At 36.3% G+C, this 17648-nt stretch overlaps 1 protein-coding gene across 1 annotated transcript in view; it reads right to left on the bottom strand.

Moving 5' to 3' along the window:
• The window catches only part of LOC137387892 (synaptotagmin-1-like), a 33647-nt gene extending 16183 nt beyond the window's left edge, over positions 1–17464 (bottom strand). The window contains exons 1-5 of the mRNA XM_068074407.1: positions 17318–17464; positions 10440–10637; positions 5204–5467; positions 2840–3013; positions 763–839 (exon numbers count right to left, since the gene is read on the bottom strand). Coding sequence (XP_067930508.1) covers positions 763–839; positions 2840–3013; positions 5204–5467; positions 10440–10637; positions 17318–17464 — 860 coding nt within the window. The remainder of the gene's footprint in view (positions 1–762; positions 840–2839; positions 3014–5203; positions 5468–10439; positions 10638–17317) is intronic.
• Between the last annotated feature and the right edge of the window lie 184 nt (positions 17465–17648).

The raw sequence follows: 17648 nt of genomic DNA, 5'->3' as shown, positions 1-17648 counted from the left end.
TGCCATTTCGAGTAGCCAAGCAGGCTATTCCGGCAGAAATGCGTCGCCAAGCGGTAGCAGGCGTATCGTGTTCATTCGTGCATAGAGCTTTATGTCTTCCGAGTTGAAAAGTTATGTGAACGTAAAAATTAGAATGAAACTTTTGAAACTATTTAAAGTTCTGATAAGAACAGATGATAATCGTAATTAGTCTCTGCTAAAACAAAGGAACTGGGATGTGAGTGATTGCTGCCTACATCCTAAAAAGGAACCACATGCTGCCATAATCTCAGTGACCCACACTATTTATTCCCACCATTTCAATTGTGCTACTGCTTCAAATACTGCACCATCAAATAGCTTTCATGAATTTTAGATTATTTCATCGCTAAGATATATTTATCACTTGAAGAACAAACTTACGGCATTTTTAAAATGCACCGTTTCACTTTTTACCGCTTTTATTTACACTAAAATATTAAACTCACCAATCTTTTTACAAACACTCTTGCCATTAATTAAATAGTTTTAATGTTCGACATCATACTAATTTTTTAATGAAATGAGCATAAAATATAAGCTCTCTGGTACAAAAGTCCTCATATGATGGATGCACACAGATAAAATATAAATAAATGGTAGTTTTACTACTCGCTTGAAATAATATGTTTAACAGGTATTCTTTAAAGAGCTTTTTGATAATGAGGAACCAAAGTCAAGGGCAGAGTTTTTTCATATTTTATATATTACAGAGGACTAACAAGCTGATAGCAACAGGCTTACCTTATAGCCAGTTCCTCTTTGGAAATATCAAATGTAAACGTCTCATCCCAATGTGGGTTTATTTCATTAGGTACGACCTACAGAGTATAAATAGGGATGGTCCTGTATATTGCACTCATATCAAGACAGCTTAAAATGGCTGATACTATTAGCACAAAAGAATGACTCTTAAATAAAATTCACAACAAATCATTTTGTCATTTCAAAAAAGCAGAAAAAATTATGAAAATAGCCCGAGCAGATTACAACACTTTATAGGAGAGTGAGGTCGGTGTTGAAATTCGTTGTAAGAACAAGCATTATTTTAAAGAATTAAGCTAAATCTTCATTTTCAATAACATCGTTACAACTCTATTTCTTAATGTTTATAAAAGTTTGCCAGTTCCAGCTTTGGATTAGATGATCACAGAACCATCACATTTACTGACATCTTATCTCTACGATAGGCAACTCCTCCCTAATCTCTATTGTCCATGGATCAGGCAGCCAAGAATAGCTGAAGATCCGTGTCTCTAGAAAAAAATTAAACTGGGAGGACGAAGGATAGGCAATGATGCGAGAATCGAATGACCATTGGATGAGAAGAGTGAGAGAAATAGAGAGGCAATTAAAGGGAAAGCGTGAATAAAGGCTGGAAGGCCTGTATTTAAAAAGACAAAATATCTCGTTCAAGAGACTAGGTGTCTCGAGATAATTAACCATAACATAGTATTAACATCAATAAAAAGCGATCAAGCATTCAAGTCGAGCGATGGAAAAATATTTCTATCCATAGTTGTCGTTGTGTTACCATGGCGACGGCATTTGATTTTCTCAAACACATAATAATCGTTGAAGATTATATTCGGTGCGCTTTAAAACAATCACCTATTGATCTTTCATGCATAGAATTATTAGAGAAGAGGGAATGTGTGACAGGAGAAAATAGTGACAAAGCACTCTTGGCGAATCTATTTTATATTTGTATAAAAGTGAGATGCGTGTGATAAAGCTATTTTATAGATGCTGTGTGGTTGAAACAGAATATGGATGTAGTTTGTTGAGTATTCTAAACTGTAAAAATAATCACCTGCGATTGAAGAAGGAAAATCAAATTTTTTAAAAATTGTGATTCATTCATCAAACAATGACTAATCTAATCTACGTGAGAAAGGTCCATACCAACCATGTCATGGCAGTTAATAACAAAAAACTTAGAATATTTATTCGAAGTACTTAATCCTACGTGGATAACACAATTTTAAATAGGCAAAATGCAATATACACAAAAACTAAGTGACAAACTTGTTCTGTAACCAACAGAGTGGTGAAATCAATGAAACGATAAAACCAGTAACCATTTTGTTTGTCAAACAATCATAAAATATTGCTTTAAGACTTGTCTTACCTATGTAAAGAAGCAACAACGAGAAGACAACTTACAAATGATCTAATTGTGCACCATCTAACAATTTAAGTGATTTATTACGTGTACATTTCACTAGGAAAGTGAAAAAACCATTAAACATGATGTTTTTCATAACATACCATAAACAATTAATGCTCAACAATGCCAGAAGCTTACCTTATTTAGCAGTTGATGAAATGTTGCACCAAAACATGTTTACGTCGCTACAGCATGTGCCTTATATAAATAACTCACTGCGGAATGAGAAAAAATAAATTTTGCGTTTGAAGTAGTTTTGATCAGACATTGATTCTTAAAGCGGTAACCCTGGTAAGGTCAGTGTCGGCAAGGTGCTGTATAAAAAAGAGTTATGAACGAGATAAATGACATTCAGCATGGGAAGATAGTAAGTGGACAGGAAAAGAGAAAGAGGTAAGAAGAGCTTCCATTGACTCACAAGTAGCAACTTTTAGCTTGTATTAGACACATCACTTTACTAGTAGATGTTATCACAATCCCTTTCAGAATTTAACAATTTATTATATAATTGTTAAGCATAATAAAATATATCTAGACAATTATTTCTCCTAACAAGTTTATTTTGAACAAATGCATTAGCTTTGATCTTTTTAAGCTACAATAGTTGTTAGCAGCATAGGCTGAGCTTAACTACCAGTTTACTTTATTTACCTGCGTGGCTTCACTTTGCTCTATGCCAGGAATTCCGACTTTGACGAGGGCGCTGGGAGGTTTTCTCTCCCTTGTAAGTTTAAGCCTAGACGCCTGATGGACAGTGATAGAAAGTGTCTGTGGAAGAGTGTAGTTGAGTGAGATCTCCAACTCCCCACTAATGGTGATATCCGTCTAAAAATGTTAGGAATTAATAAATTAAAAATAAAAACTTTGTATACTTCTTGTGATTGAATCAGACCAAACCTATAAAGCAAAAACCTCATATACAATAGAACCTTTACTTATGAATGACTCTAAATACGACATGTTTAAGTTATGAGACATCTTTTGGTAGAAATTTTGCATCGACTTAAAGGTTGACTTGCAACAAAATTCACATTACCGTTATTTGATATGAAAAAATTCACCATGTCTTACTCTGTTGTGCTGTAGGTGCAAAATATGTGGAAAGGTGATTACAAGCTCTTAAATGCTCAAAAACGAACAGAAAATCGCAGCCACATGAGACCGCCGTAGTTTGGATTCCCTTTCCAAAACGGCTCAAATGTGATGTAGTTGTGAGAGATGGTTTCTGTTTACACTTTCTTGCAATCTTATTCGCCAAAATATTTTCACAAATATACTTCACGCATTCAATAAAACTATGTCTATTGTTCTTACGCGTCTGTTTTATCGTCATCGTATTGCTGTCACTTTTAGCACTGATATCTTATAACTTACTGTAAAAAATCGTTAAACTTTTTAACTTTAGCTCGAAGGAATACATATCATTGTCTGATAATCATGATGAGCCTGTTGGTCACTTGTGATAATCGAAAAGTGCTGCAGAAATTATTTGCGAAGTATTGGGTCACATGATCAGATTACGACTTGACGATTGAATAATGCCGAAACAAAACTGTAAAGTAGCGAGCATCTATATTTGATACGGGATCTTCGGTAAAACCCGAAGTGTTTGTCATAAACTAGTACTACGATAAGTTTTATATTGAGCTTTTTATTGGCCTTTCAATTCACGTGAGAACATACGTGACAAGACGATAACCAAATTTCGAGAAATCGAAATAAAGAGATTCCAATCTACGGAGGCTTTTCGTTTTTGAGCTTTTAAGAGCTTGTAATCTCATTTCCACGTATTTGGCACTTACAACACAACAGAGTAAGACATGGTGAATCTTTTGATACCAAATAACTGTAATGTGAATTTTGTTGCAAGACAACCTTTAAGAAAAATGTTTCTAGATACAAAAGGCCATTTATATTTGGGCCTGTTTGTCTGGTTCGTATTTTGGCTCTTGTGCTTCCATGGGTATGACTGACATACAAGGCCTTCCATTCAGTTTCATTTGCTAATAAAAATCAATTGACAACAAGAACGGTATGTTTTCAAATGTTGTACAATTTGGAGTTATCAAATATCACATAAAGAGTAAGACAACTTTAGTCTCTAGCAAGTCCTGTTCTTTGTTTTTGTATGATGGCATACAGTTTTTCAGTTTGTGCTGATATAAATAGATCTACTTACAATCTTAAAAAAATTATTCTGAGCAAAACAACAAGACAATAATACAACTCCCACCTCCTCTGACAGCCGTCCTTCTACTTCCCTTGTGTTCACTAGCCTCGTCTAAATTGCACACCAAAAAGGTAAACATATCACTTCTACTTTTTATCACTATTCTTCTTCTTTCTATGTGTACTTTTTCTAATTATTATGTAGCAATATAACTCTAACATGTCTTTTTACAGGTTTTAATCATTATATGTATTTATAATTTAAATAAATGTTATGTCAGGGGTTTGTTGCGGTTTGGAACAAATTAGGGTATTCATATTATGAAATGCGTTTTTACTTACAAAATTTTCTACTTGTGAAACGGCTGTTAATTTTTTAAGTAGAGGTTACACTGCACTTCTGAATTAAAAGAAGATACTTCAGCACATATCAACGATGATCTGAGGAATGTTAGACATGATGGCTTATGTAGAGTGCCGCACCATGTAAAGTGCATACCATAGGCTTAAGATGCTTTCAGATGGACTGGCCAGTCAACCCTTCCATTCAGGTTGTTCATGTGAATCAGTTCAAGTTTATATGCGTGATAGATTTTGAAGACCGCGTATGATGTCAGCTTAGCTTAAAATTATGAGCTTGGCAGATCCATGATGCAATAAGATATCTTGCAATATAAGGTTGTTAGATAGAAAACGGTGATTATTAGAAACACATTAAAATATTTCATACTGCATGAAGAGACAACTCCGAACATAAAATAACTATTTGAAGGTTATTATTTGATTTTAATGTAAGCTATGGCGTCCATTTTGATGTAAGTAACCAAGCCTCGGAAGCATTCTTACCTCTGGTCTAAGAGTATACCAGGCAGTGTGAACAGGCGTCTCCATAAAGTTTACATCTGTCATCGAAATGATGACCTCTCCAAGGAACTCCATGTCATCATTCACCTCATCATGGTCCATCACTTTGAGTACAAGCCGAGAATCAGCTAGTGAAACCTCTTCCAACGTGAAGGAAAACTTTTCATTGAAAGCCGGATGTTGGGAATTGGCTGACATCGATGTAGACTTAGTACCAATGTCTTCCGGATCAGGAAATAGGAAGAGCTAAAGAAACATCTAATGAATCAGCAATAGCTCTTTCCAGTCTAGAGCAAATGTAAGGTCATTTACAACTTATGTCATCTTGACACTCCTTCTGTGAGGCTATGAGTAAAAAACACATATAAACGGTAGATTATTCATCTGCTTTAGTTCTACCTTAAAGCTAACAAGTTAAGCAGACTCGGTGTATGTTAGAGTTATCTTATCATTATCAATTACATTTATAAGGAAAATGAGGTGACAACTAACAATTATTGTAGATATTCAATCGTGAGGTCAAACAGATTTTTTATTTGTACAACTATTCCCACGACCAAACACGAGCGAAGCGATTGTTTGGGAGCTTTATGATAAATGCATATGCGCACACAACTCCTGAAAAATTATCCGTCAACGGCCGTTACCAAACCCTTGTACCGAAATCCCATCAAAAAATGTAACCATTTTTGTGTAGAGTCGTTTAAGTACCGGTATAATAATGATGCAAAACACATATAAACCAAATCTTTGAAAAAATGACACAACATTCTAAAACTAACTCATCTGATTGGATTATACATAAATAGACAGATTAATTTGACCTAAAATCGCCATTAAAACTTGACAAGCCTTTTTTAATCAAAATTAGGACCGGCCAACGAAACGTCAATAAGGCCGTGTGACAGAGAGTAGAACCATTAAGTCGTGCGCATTTCACGAGAAAAATGTGCACATTTCACCAGTCTATGGCATTGTCCAATTGCCGAAGGTTACTGTAATTAATGTAGAAGTACTGAAATGTAATGGTTTCTTTTTTGCCGATTCTGCGGTACTCTGACATTTTGGACATTTATAATGAGTACTTTGGTATTCTAACTGATGTCCAAAACAGTGAAAGTAAAGGAAATGACGATGATATTTTTCTAGCGATTCTTATAAGATTATTGCAATATTTAATTGTAATAATTATTTTATTTTATAAGATTATTATAAGATTTAATTATAAAAATAATCATTCGAATTTACAAGATCAAAGTATATAGTGACCGATGGTGTGCAATATGTTACTGTTATTATTTTCTAAAGATTTTGTTGATGGTACTACGGCTGTACCCAATATCGCGGTACTGCCAAGCCGTTTTTAATATCTGCAATATTAAGTAATGGCCTGCGTTTTCTTATAGATATACATCTATTTCTATGACAACCAGCTAAAATCTGTTTAGATTTTTAAATTCAGCATAATTTTTTAGATATAAATACAGAAATCTAGATAAATATCACAACTTCTTGATATTGGTTGCTATGACCAATGATATACAGCCCCCCAGCCTGTGTATATTACACAGCAGCTTGCCATTTTACTTCTAATATTGCATTTCTCCTATTGCAGGGAGAGATATAAACATATAATATTTTCCTTTCATTATTGCTGTTTGTTGTACATAACAACACCCACACCCAGTACATTGCAGCTACCATTGCAGTTCTCCTATTGCACTGCAGTGCCATTTGACTGCTAATATTGCATTTCTCAACCAGCAGTACCCTTTCTTTTTCCATTATCACTTTGGTCATGGGCTGTATGACAGGGGAATTTCTAGTAATAAATTAACATCTTAAAACCACCTTATCGGTCAGTACAAATTACATTAAAATAGTACGGAAAATAAGGCAAGGCGTAGAAAATATTTGATGCCATAGCTACCCTTATTAAATGCAAACAATACAATGCAAATTCATTATTGAGCAATCAGTGGAACCTCTGTGACACTGTTAGATCTTATGTTAAAGTATTTCTAAGGATGGGTGTTGTTACGTTGCATCAAATCAGCATATATAAACAAGCTTCGATTAATTCAAACGTGTTGCTAAACATTATCTTGCCTTAGGAATAACAGAAACATGCAAACGCTATGTGCTCATAGGGAAGCTTTGCTCTCATCTTTACTATAAATCACAGTTGCAGACTGTGAAAAAAGATTGCATGATTTAAGATTTGAACTCATGACATTCGGGTTACCAGCCAGGCCCACTACTATCTGTGCTCATTGTTCGCATTCCACTATCTTTGAATAGTTGTGCGCATACTTATTCTCTGCGCTTTATTGGTAAACTTGAGGATTTCTTGAGCACACCATATTTACTATAGTAAAATCCGTGTCCATCGCCGAGCTGAGAGCTTTAGAAAAAATATTACACCGCCCAGGAATTGAACCCGGATATTCCAATTCTCAGCCAAGTATTGCATATTACAACCTGCATCACTCGACCACCTTTCCACATACAAGAATAATTGTGTGCATTGTTATTACACATGACTATCTCTCACAGGCACTAGACTGCCAATGTACTAGCAAATACAATAAGAATGGCTGTTCAGTACTCTATCTTACAATTAAATCTTTGAGCCCTAAGTGATATAATGGATGCTTTCTATAGGCTATGAAGGAGAACATATAATGCTTCATATCATTAAATTTTTCAGGTCATGACCTTTCTTGCAAACAAAGACAAGTCCCTGATTTCTTAAAGCAAACTTGAACTTGAGTAGCTTTGTTCAAAGGAATCTATACATACAAATCTGTTTTTGGTCTGTCATTCATGTGTCCAGTTAGAGCGATAAAGAACGAAAAATATACTACGCACTGGAATTGAACTCAGAACCTCCAGTTCTGCAGACAGGTGAGCTAATTACTAAGGCACATGGCCTACTTGCAATACAGTGAATTAATTGTGTACATACTTGTTACACCTGCCAACCTTTAAAGGCGATTGGTTAACCAGCACACTTCAAGCTTTAGCTAGCGCCTTAAACTAATTTACTAAAAGAAAAAGTTTACTAGAAGAAAATACGTGCTCCGACTTTCCAAAAATACCATAAATATATGTACCTACATTGTATATACAGTATACTCCGGGTTACGATGTCCCTGCTATACGGTTTTTTCATCTGACGATGCGGAAAACAATGTTTTTTCATCCCCGCCATACCACATCTTTTTCACCATACAATATCAAAAAAATGTCTCTCGAAATTCAAATTTGGCAATCGGTGTGCTGAATACGTCGAAACAACGAAGATGCCAATATGCTATTCGCTGAAATCCCTCCCACAACTAATGAAAGATATACGATGCTTGATGATGATCTAGTATCTGTGAGATTTGTCGTTCTTTTTTACAAATACAATTGTGAGAATGTAGATTATTACATGTATGCAACCGTGGCAACAGAAATAAGTGGGCTTTAGTTTCCATAACTAATTTTTACAAATGTTGAACCAGCCAGATGGCACACTTTCTCACACTCCTTTAAATTTCTGACATACATTGTACATAGATAGTGCCTTATTGTACAGAAGTACTGTAGTCACATCTATGTCTATGGCATACATAGTGCCCTAGTGGATAATAGTAGTATAGTGAAATCTATGTCTATGGCATACATCGTGCCCTAGTGGATAATAGTAGTATAGTGAAATCTATGTCTATGGCATACATAGCGCCCTAGTGGATAATAGTAGTATAGTCAAATCTATGTCTATGGCATACATAGTGCCCTAGTGGATAATAGTAGTATAGTCAAATCTATGTCTATTGAGTATGCTTGTTTTTAAACTTTAATGCTTATTTCTAGACCAACCTTATGATGGGCACCAGAAAATTGCACAAATGAAAACTCCTGTCTGACTACATTTTCTCTTGTCAATGATTGCTGAGGACAGATTATATAATTATTAAATATTATTAATGATAACATAGCCATAACATTCCATCAAGTTTTGCAGACAACTCCTAGGTATGGATGAACAAATAACGAGTTCAAAGGCATACAGATTTTGCATGGCAGTAAAAAAGTGGTTCCTTGTCATATTGAATCCAACTTGGTATAATTGATCATTCTCATATCAAAAGGTACGACTACAGAGAAAGAGAGAGACATGGTAGCAGCACTACCTGTGTTCCCATATTTCACTTGTTTGCATCATGCAGCAACTGCAAACCAATTGCAAACAATTTGCAGCAACTACATGTATATAGTCAATGCGAACAATTACAAACTATGTTGATTTTTGGCAAAATCTTCAGGTTTGCAGTCATCTAAACTGAGCAAACGGCACCCGAAGGTAGTGCGTGACGAGTAGGTAGAGTACCATTTGAAGTAATCATACAAGCAATGTAGAAGAGATGACAATAAAAAATATTGCAGACTTTGAGAAAGCATTGTCTGGTATTTGACAGTTCAGTTAGAAAATAAATGCCTTATAAAACATTTCATTATGATACACGTCTACCCGTGAGAGATGTAATAACCAACCACACAATTATTCCTAAATATGCAGAGGTTGTCGGTTGGCATGCAGAGGTGGCCAATTGGTGCTGCACGGAGATGAAGGTTGCGAGTTCAAATCCTGTTGAATGCAATATCTTGTTCCTAGCATCTGAGCGCAGCTTTGGAGAACAGACAGATCTTATAGTAAAGAAGGCAATAAGAAAAAGCTGGGACAAAGCTCAGAGCAAACATTACGGTATTAGTAATACTGTAATTACTATTAATTAAAGTAATTAGTATTTATTTATTACAAAATAAAGTAATAGTTGTATATAATATACTTTAATAATATATATAATAATACTTTATTTTGCTAAGCTGTGCTCAGCTATGTGAAACAGTCATGTAAAATATAGCCATAACCTATGAGTATATAAAGTAGGTTTTTAGGTCAACAGTTGATGTCAGTTGAGAGTAAATAAACTACATCTATTATACTTACTGTATATTGCTCATACAAAAACATAATACAGTATTTTCATTTTTTAAATAATTAGCAATTCAGTGTAAATATAGGAGCCGTTTTTCCTGTGTTTAATAAAACAATGTTGCTTGGGCTATTTACAAGGAAAAACTCATAATTGTCAGAGAAATTATAAATGCCAGAGGAATATAGAGTTAAGAGTAAGTCATAACGCTAAATAAACTGCATGTTACTTACCGAAACAAATGGCTCCGCAGTCTTTCCAGCAATACTGTTGACAGCAAGATCTCTACACTTGATAACATTAACGAGTAGCTTGGAGTTTTCAAAGTCGTACTTTAGAGATATTTGTATTTCACCCTGGATGTCCGTCTTCACCTCTGACACTGATGGATCCAGCCTTTTGAACAGTTTTTTTAAAAGTTGTTGGTTCTCCTACAGAACAAAATATGGCGAAACATAAAGGCATCGTCAGCCCAACGGTCAACTGGCGGTCCTTTGGAATGACACGCTTAAGAAAACCTTTGTGTATGACAAAGTATGTATGTTAAGTAATTGGCCAATAGTAACACTTGTTGTTATCTTGTTAACAAGTTAACAGGGTTAACACTCGCTGTATTAAAACTGCAACAGAGCCGTATAGTTTCACAGAGTCCCGCGACAAAAACCGGAAACAAAAACGCTTGATTTCTTATAATGGAGAGGCCGCAACATTAATAAACAAAAACTACTCCCATTAGCAGTCACTTTAAAATTGATTGTTGCATCATACACCATTTGAAAGAAGACAAAATTTCCTACAAAAAGCTACTAATAATGTTTTTGTAAAAACGGAAAGTAAATGCAAAAAGTGAGATGTTGAGAGCGAGGTATGAATATTCCATAAGAGATCAGTATGTCAATCGGGTTTGTTTAGAATCAAGAGCTTTTGTTTCCGTGTTTTGTCGCGGGACTCTGTGCAACTATACGACACTGAACTGCAGCACTTGTTGCAGGGTCATGGGTCAATAGCAAGACGTTTTGCCGGGTATGGGCCAATAGCAAGACTTGTTGCAGGGTCATGTGTCAATAGCAAGACTTGTTGCAGGGTCATGGGCCAATAGCAGAACTGGTTGCACGGTTACCATGAGTGCAAGAGATGAATAATAGGTCAAGGATGGTAAAATGTCACTAAAAATTGCTCTTTAGCAAGTAGCTGGTAAGGTAGCAATCAGCCCCTTACAACTAAATGTTGTTACTGTTGCACGTTCAGAGTAACCGCCATCTCAGATCAGTTGACATAGATCCTATAATTCCTGCATTTACACGCAGCTATTCTACGTTATTTGGTTACTATGACAACTTAGAGGAGGAACTTCTATTGCACAACTAGCAGTAACCTAACTTGTCAGGGAAAAACAGCATCTCGAATGTTTCTAAATATTTGGCAGGTCTTATTTCCTCATAAGTTGTTTCTGAGAAAAAGAAAAAACAAGTTCCTGATGCCATGTAACCGTACAAGTGGGAGTGGAGATGACATAGCAAGCAGTGTGTCATGCAGGAAGAAATGTGTATTGAAAGCAATCGATATATAGGCATGCCTTGGAGAACAGGTAAAGAAAAGATATGAAATGATGCTCATGCTATGAAGAGAGAAATGATGCTAATAATTTCCATAGTTAATATCGGCTATTGCGTTCAAGTTGCAGCATTGTGTCTCTAATCTGTCGGTCTCTTTACAATTATAGATGACATAATCGCACTTTCGCTTGGTCTGAGCGTTTTAATGACAATCAAGTTTTGTCGATTTTAATTTTGAAACATCATGGCAGTCGGATCACCTCAAACATCAAAAACAAATGATAGAAAAATACTGATACTTTCTGTTAAAATCTACTACAATTTTGTGCAAGTTTATCTTTATATGTTCTAATTAAAAAGATCATGGAAAAAACTTGAAGCAAACATGTCACAACGCTGTAATCAAACTGCATAATGAAGTCAGCATGTCGGAACATTTCGGCAGTTATCTAGTTATTGACCTAAAGTGACGAACTACTACAATTCAGGGATTAAAGCTTCGTAATGTATAATTAACTATTCACAGCTACCATGGTATGAGCTATATCTCACATCCTGAAGACTCAACGAAACTTAAAACATGAACTTCATTGCTATAAAACTCGTCACTAACGTGAAACAAGGTCCTTTTACGTCAGGCACATCAGATTTTGGGAGAATTCTACTAGATGTTACATAACATTTTTAACCTACTCAAGTTTTATTTTTATCCTCTCCATACTGTTAAAATGAACTTTATCTACCTAACCTGAAGTCCTAAAAAAAATATTTTTATAAATTTAGAATTTTAGAAAATTTACTTTTAGCCAACATATACAAAATTTACCATTCTAACTTTTAAATGAAGGTGTTTGTTTATTTCTGTGAACTGTGTTTATTTCTGTGTATTTTATACAGTACCAGCTGCAGTGCCTACTACAGATCTATACTGATTTCAAGTCTTGTTGGCTATATGAGTTTACACATTTTTCTTTCGGCCAACAAAACCATGTGCCCTTGTGTAAATGGTAAATGACTTACTGCGAATGAGAAAATTCTATGTCATAGTTTGAAGTAGTTTTGATTAGACATTGACTCTTGAAGTAATAACCCTAAAAAGGTCTGTGTTTGCAAGGTATTGTAATGGAGAGCCATGGATGAGATAATTACATACAGCATGAGAAGATAGTAATTTGTTAGGAGAAAGAGAAAGAAGGAGAAAGAGGTAAGAAGGAAGAGGGTGTCAAAATAAATGACAACAAAAACAGAAGTTGAGCTCTCGAGTGGGAAAGACCGAAATCTCAAAGCAATTTTGGATGGCTTCCTCTCCTCATCACCGATATTTGTCACGATTAGCTCCATGCTACTGAAAGTGCTATAACAGGCGTTGCAGCGAGACTGAATAACCAGTGAAAATATAAATCGTAGAAAAATAACATTAATGACTGAGCAAAAAATGTTTAAGAATGGAATAAAACAGCATACAGGTATTTACATGAAAAATAAAAACCTAGTACACATGCGAGATGTGGTCTGATCTCTAAGGTATTAGCTTAGACAACATTGATATTAATAAATTCCACTTTCAACAACTGGCAAACAACAACAATAAACGTATTAAACTTTTGCGACAATTTTAAAATTCAAACAGGAGAACACAACTCTTACCACTTTAATATTATCATTAATTATACCACATTAAAAATAATATACCAATTTATACATTTATTAATTATATCATTGGGTACACAAAATTATATTTCAATTTACATGAATTATAACTAAAAATATCTACAACGCTTTTTAAGCAACTATTATCATTTTTATATTTAATTTTTTGAAATATCAAAACAGTTGATTATAGTTTATCCACGAAGTTCTAACGCCTTGTGACTTTCAAAGTATTTTAGCACGTCATGGGTCGCTAATTTACAACTTGGAAATTCCCATTATAAATCATATCACATGGACAATGACTGCAAACATCTCGTGATTTCGTTACAATCTGCCGTCATGCCCTGCAGTTTTCACGATTGACATATGTCAAAGCAATTGCATTTGACTAAACAAGGAACAGAAGTTAATCACAAAGCCGGCTAACTTCCTCAATAAATTTCTAAAGTCTTACAGAGTAGCAGCAATAGATGATCTGTAAACAATGAAGTGAGTCAGCACGATTATAATCTACATTTCCTACTTTCCAATCATGGCAGCTGCTTCATTTTAGTCAAATGAATTTATTCAAGCACCTTCGACACACATGACAGAATAGCTGCCATGACTGAAAAGACAATATTTTATTTGCAATCACCAGGGTTTGAACCAGCAGTCTCCAGTATGAGACCTGCACATTTTATCTAGTAGTACACATAGAACTACCTCAAACTGTTCTCATTTTGTATCAGTAAAAGCTGTATCTTCCTCCCACCAGCATCAACCTTAACATTTTTAATAAGTTACGATATTACTAGATAGCAAACATTTTGTTTTATAATGTTAGAAACAAGCTCATTTCCGATGAATGATGATATAACTAATACCATAAAATATTTACTCAAAGAATGTCTTGATCTCACTGCTTTAATATTTTACGAAAGCTCTAAATATGCCGCCTTGACAGAATTAACAACATAACAAGTTGCATAATAACGCAAATGAATGGGATGAGATGTATATTTTTTCATTACATCAATACTAGCTAAGGCTTGACGAATACCTTAATTTGAGATCTAATGCTAACATATTGTCTCTTTTAAGGATGTAATAGGTAGGGAAAATATCCCCACATTGTAGAAGATTAAAGTTAGATATTTTTAATATGAGATATTAATAATTATCTCGTGTTGTTACAAGTTTAAGTAAGTGCTGAAACATGTGCGAATACATGTGAACCCACAGTGGGCCCATGAGAGCCAACAGTAGGGCCATGAGAGCCCACAGTAGGCCCATGTGAGCCCAAAGTAGGCCCATGTGAGCCCACAGTAGGCCCATGTGAGCCCACAGTAGGCCCATGTGAGCCCACAGTAGGCCCATGTGAGCCCACAGTAGGCCAATGTGAGCCAACAGTAGACCCATGTGAGCCCACAGTAGGCCCATGTGAGCCCACAGTAGGCCCACAATAGGCCCATGTGAGCCCACAGTAGGCCCATGTGAGCCAACAGTAGGCCCATGTGAGCCCACAGTAGGCCCATGTGAGCCAACAGTAGGCCCATGAGAGCCCACAGTAGGCCCATGTGAGCCAACAGTAGATTCATGAAAGCCCACAGTAGGCCCATGTGATCCCACAGTAGGTCCATGTAAGCCCAAAGTAGGCCCATGTGAGCCAGCAGTAGACCCATGTGAGCCCACAGTAGACCCATGTGAGCCCACAGTAGGCCAATGTGAGCCCGCAGTTAGCCCATGTGAGCCCACAGTAGGCCTATGTGAGCCCACAGTAGACCCATGTGAGCCCACAGTAGACCCATGTGAGCCCACAGTAGGCCCATGTGAGCTCACAGTAGGCCCATGAGAGCCCACAGTAGGCCCATGTGAGTCAACAGTAGATTCATGAAAGCCCACAGTAGGCCTATGTGATCCCACAGTAGGTCCATGTAAGCCTAAAGTAGGCCCATGAGAGCCCACAGTAGGCCCATGTGAGCCCACAGTAGGCCCATGTGAGCCCACGGTAGGCCCATGTGAGCCCACAGTAGACCCATGTGAGCCCACAGTAGACCCATGTGAGCCCACAGTAGGCCCATGAGAGCCCACAGTAGGCCCATGTGAGCCCACAATAGGCCCATGTGAGCCCACAGTAGGCCCATGTGAGCCCACAGTAGGCCCATGTGAGCCCACAGTAGGCCCACAATAGGCCCATGTGAGCCCACCATAGGCCCATGTGAGCCCACAGTAGGCCCACAATAGGCCCATGTGAGCCCACAATAGGCCCATGTGAGCCCACAGTAGGCCCATGAGAGCAAACATGTCGGTCAGTTTTCTATGAAGATACAAAAAAGACCTACTTAAAACATATTGCAAGCAGAGGCGGTCCATATTTCTTTAAGAAGAGCTTCCACAAAATTTTAGTAGACTTCATCAGAAAGTATCGGTAGTTTCCTATCATTTGCGATTGTTTTTGATGTTTGAGTTTATCTGATGGCCAGGATGTTACAATATTAAAGTCAATAAAACTTGATCACGATTAAAACGCTCAAATCAAGTGACAGTTACGAAGTTTATTAAGTTACAAAATCCCAACAGCATAGAGACGTGTAACGCCGCAACTTAAATCCAATAGACAATATCAACTATAGCAAAGATAGTAACTAGTGACGTCATTTCCTATGTTTTTTCTTCTGAGCATTTTAACCGCAATCAAGTTTTGTTGATTTTAATATTGAAACATCCTCGCAATCAGATCACCTCAAACATCAAAAACAATTGCAAATGATAGAAAAATATCGACACTCTAGAATAGAATCTACTAAAATTTTGTGTAATTTCATCTTTAAAAGCATTAGGGCCCAAAAATGGCTCTGTGATCTTATTTGGACATGTCCAAGTCCAATGGCAAAAGAACAACGATTGGAGACATGGCTAGTTGCAGAAAGCAATTCAAGGTTGGATGTCATTCCTGTCACCACGAGTGACCTTATTGGGAACTGAACTCCAACCTGTTGTTTGCAAGTCAGGAGTTCTAGACCACTTGGCCACAGTTTCTCTCTCTAGTCATATACAACCTCTGGAAAGGTCAGAAAGCCATCAATAAGTTGAAACTAGGAATGGACTAGTTCAGGGGCCAGCAAGCTTTTCCACTCAAAGAGCCATTTGAGCACATTTTTTGCAGAAAAAACGCAGTGGGAGCCACTACCCCCTTTGATATTTTCAAGCTAAAAAAAATAAATATTACATGTAACATTTTTGTTTAGCTTTTAATGCTTTTATACCATGTTTACACCATGAAATGTAAAGATGGGGCATGTATAACGATTTAACTGCTGAGAAAACAAAATTACGCTTTTGCAAAGAACAATAAAATAATTTTGGCGGTTTTATTGGCACATAAATTGTTATGAGGTGTACTAACTGTATTATTGTTGTTGTTGGTTAGTGGTGTTGTTGACGATATTGCGGACATAAGTCATATGATGATCATGTGATAAGGTACTAATAATAATATAATGTAAATAATGACGCATAATGAGCGACAATGTTTGATTTATCACCATAATTACAATTTTTTAAATTATATTACAAAATTTAGTGATAAAACTTCTATTTTTATGAATTACTTGGCATAGAGTAAAAGAAAAATTCCAAAGTCAGAGGGAGCTGCAGTGAGGGGATGAAAGAGCCGCATGCGGCGCCAGAGCCATGGCTTGCCGACCTCTGGACTAGTTTAAACCATAAAAATATCGTCGCCCCAGTTTAACTGTCAGTTACAGCTAAAATATAACCTCCACATACTGCATTATCAAGGAACAGAATAGTCAAAAGCTGTCATAAGCATTAACTTATTCTAAACTGTATAAAGTGTTAGCTCTACGAAATCATCATGGCTGCTTATGATAACAAAATAATCCAATCAAGCCATAGCCTACCTTGTTATTATCGTGAACGTTAGCAGCTATGGCTTCCTTTCGAGCATCTTCTGCTCGTTTCACTTTGGCAAGGTGCTTCAACTCTTCCTTTGAAGATACAGCTGCTTCATCACTAGTAGGCTGTGATGTAGAGAGGTAATTGCCCATTTTTTCACACCGTCATGTATGAAAAATGGAAACAGCTTGCACAATCTCTGTCAATGATGAAAAGGATATGTGAACTTACCGACAGACCTCCAATAAACATTTAGACTGGCGGTGACACAATGCCTAGCTCTTCATAAATAACAATAGATGTTAATTAAAAATAGTTAACCTTTAAACAACCTTG

This window comes from Watersipora subatra, chromosome 1 (genome assembly GCF_963576615.1).
Source record: "Watersipora subatra chromosome 1, tzWatSuba1.1, whole genome shotgun sequence".
In the NCBI taxonomy this organism is placed as follows: Eukaryota; Metazoa; Bryozoa; class Gymnolaemata; order Cheilostomatida; family Watersiporidae; genus Watersipora; species Watersipora subatra.
Note: the sequence above shows the minus strand (reverse complement) of the source record. Positions and strands in the feature narration are given on the sequence as shown.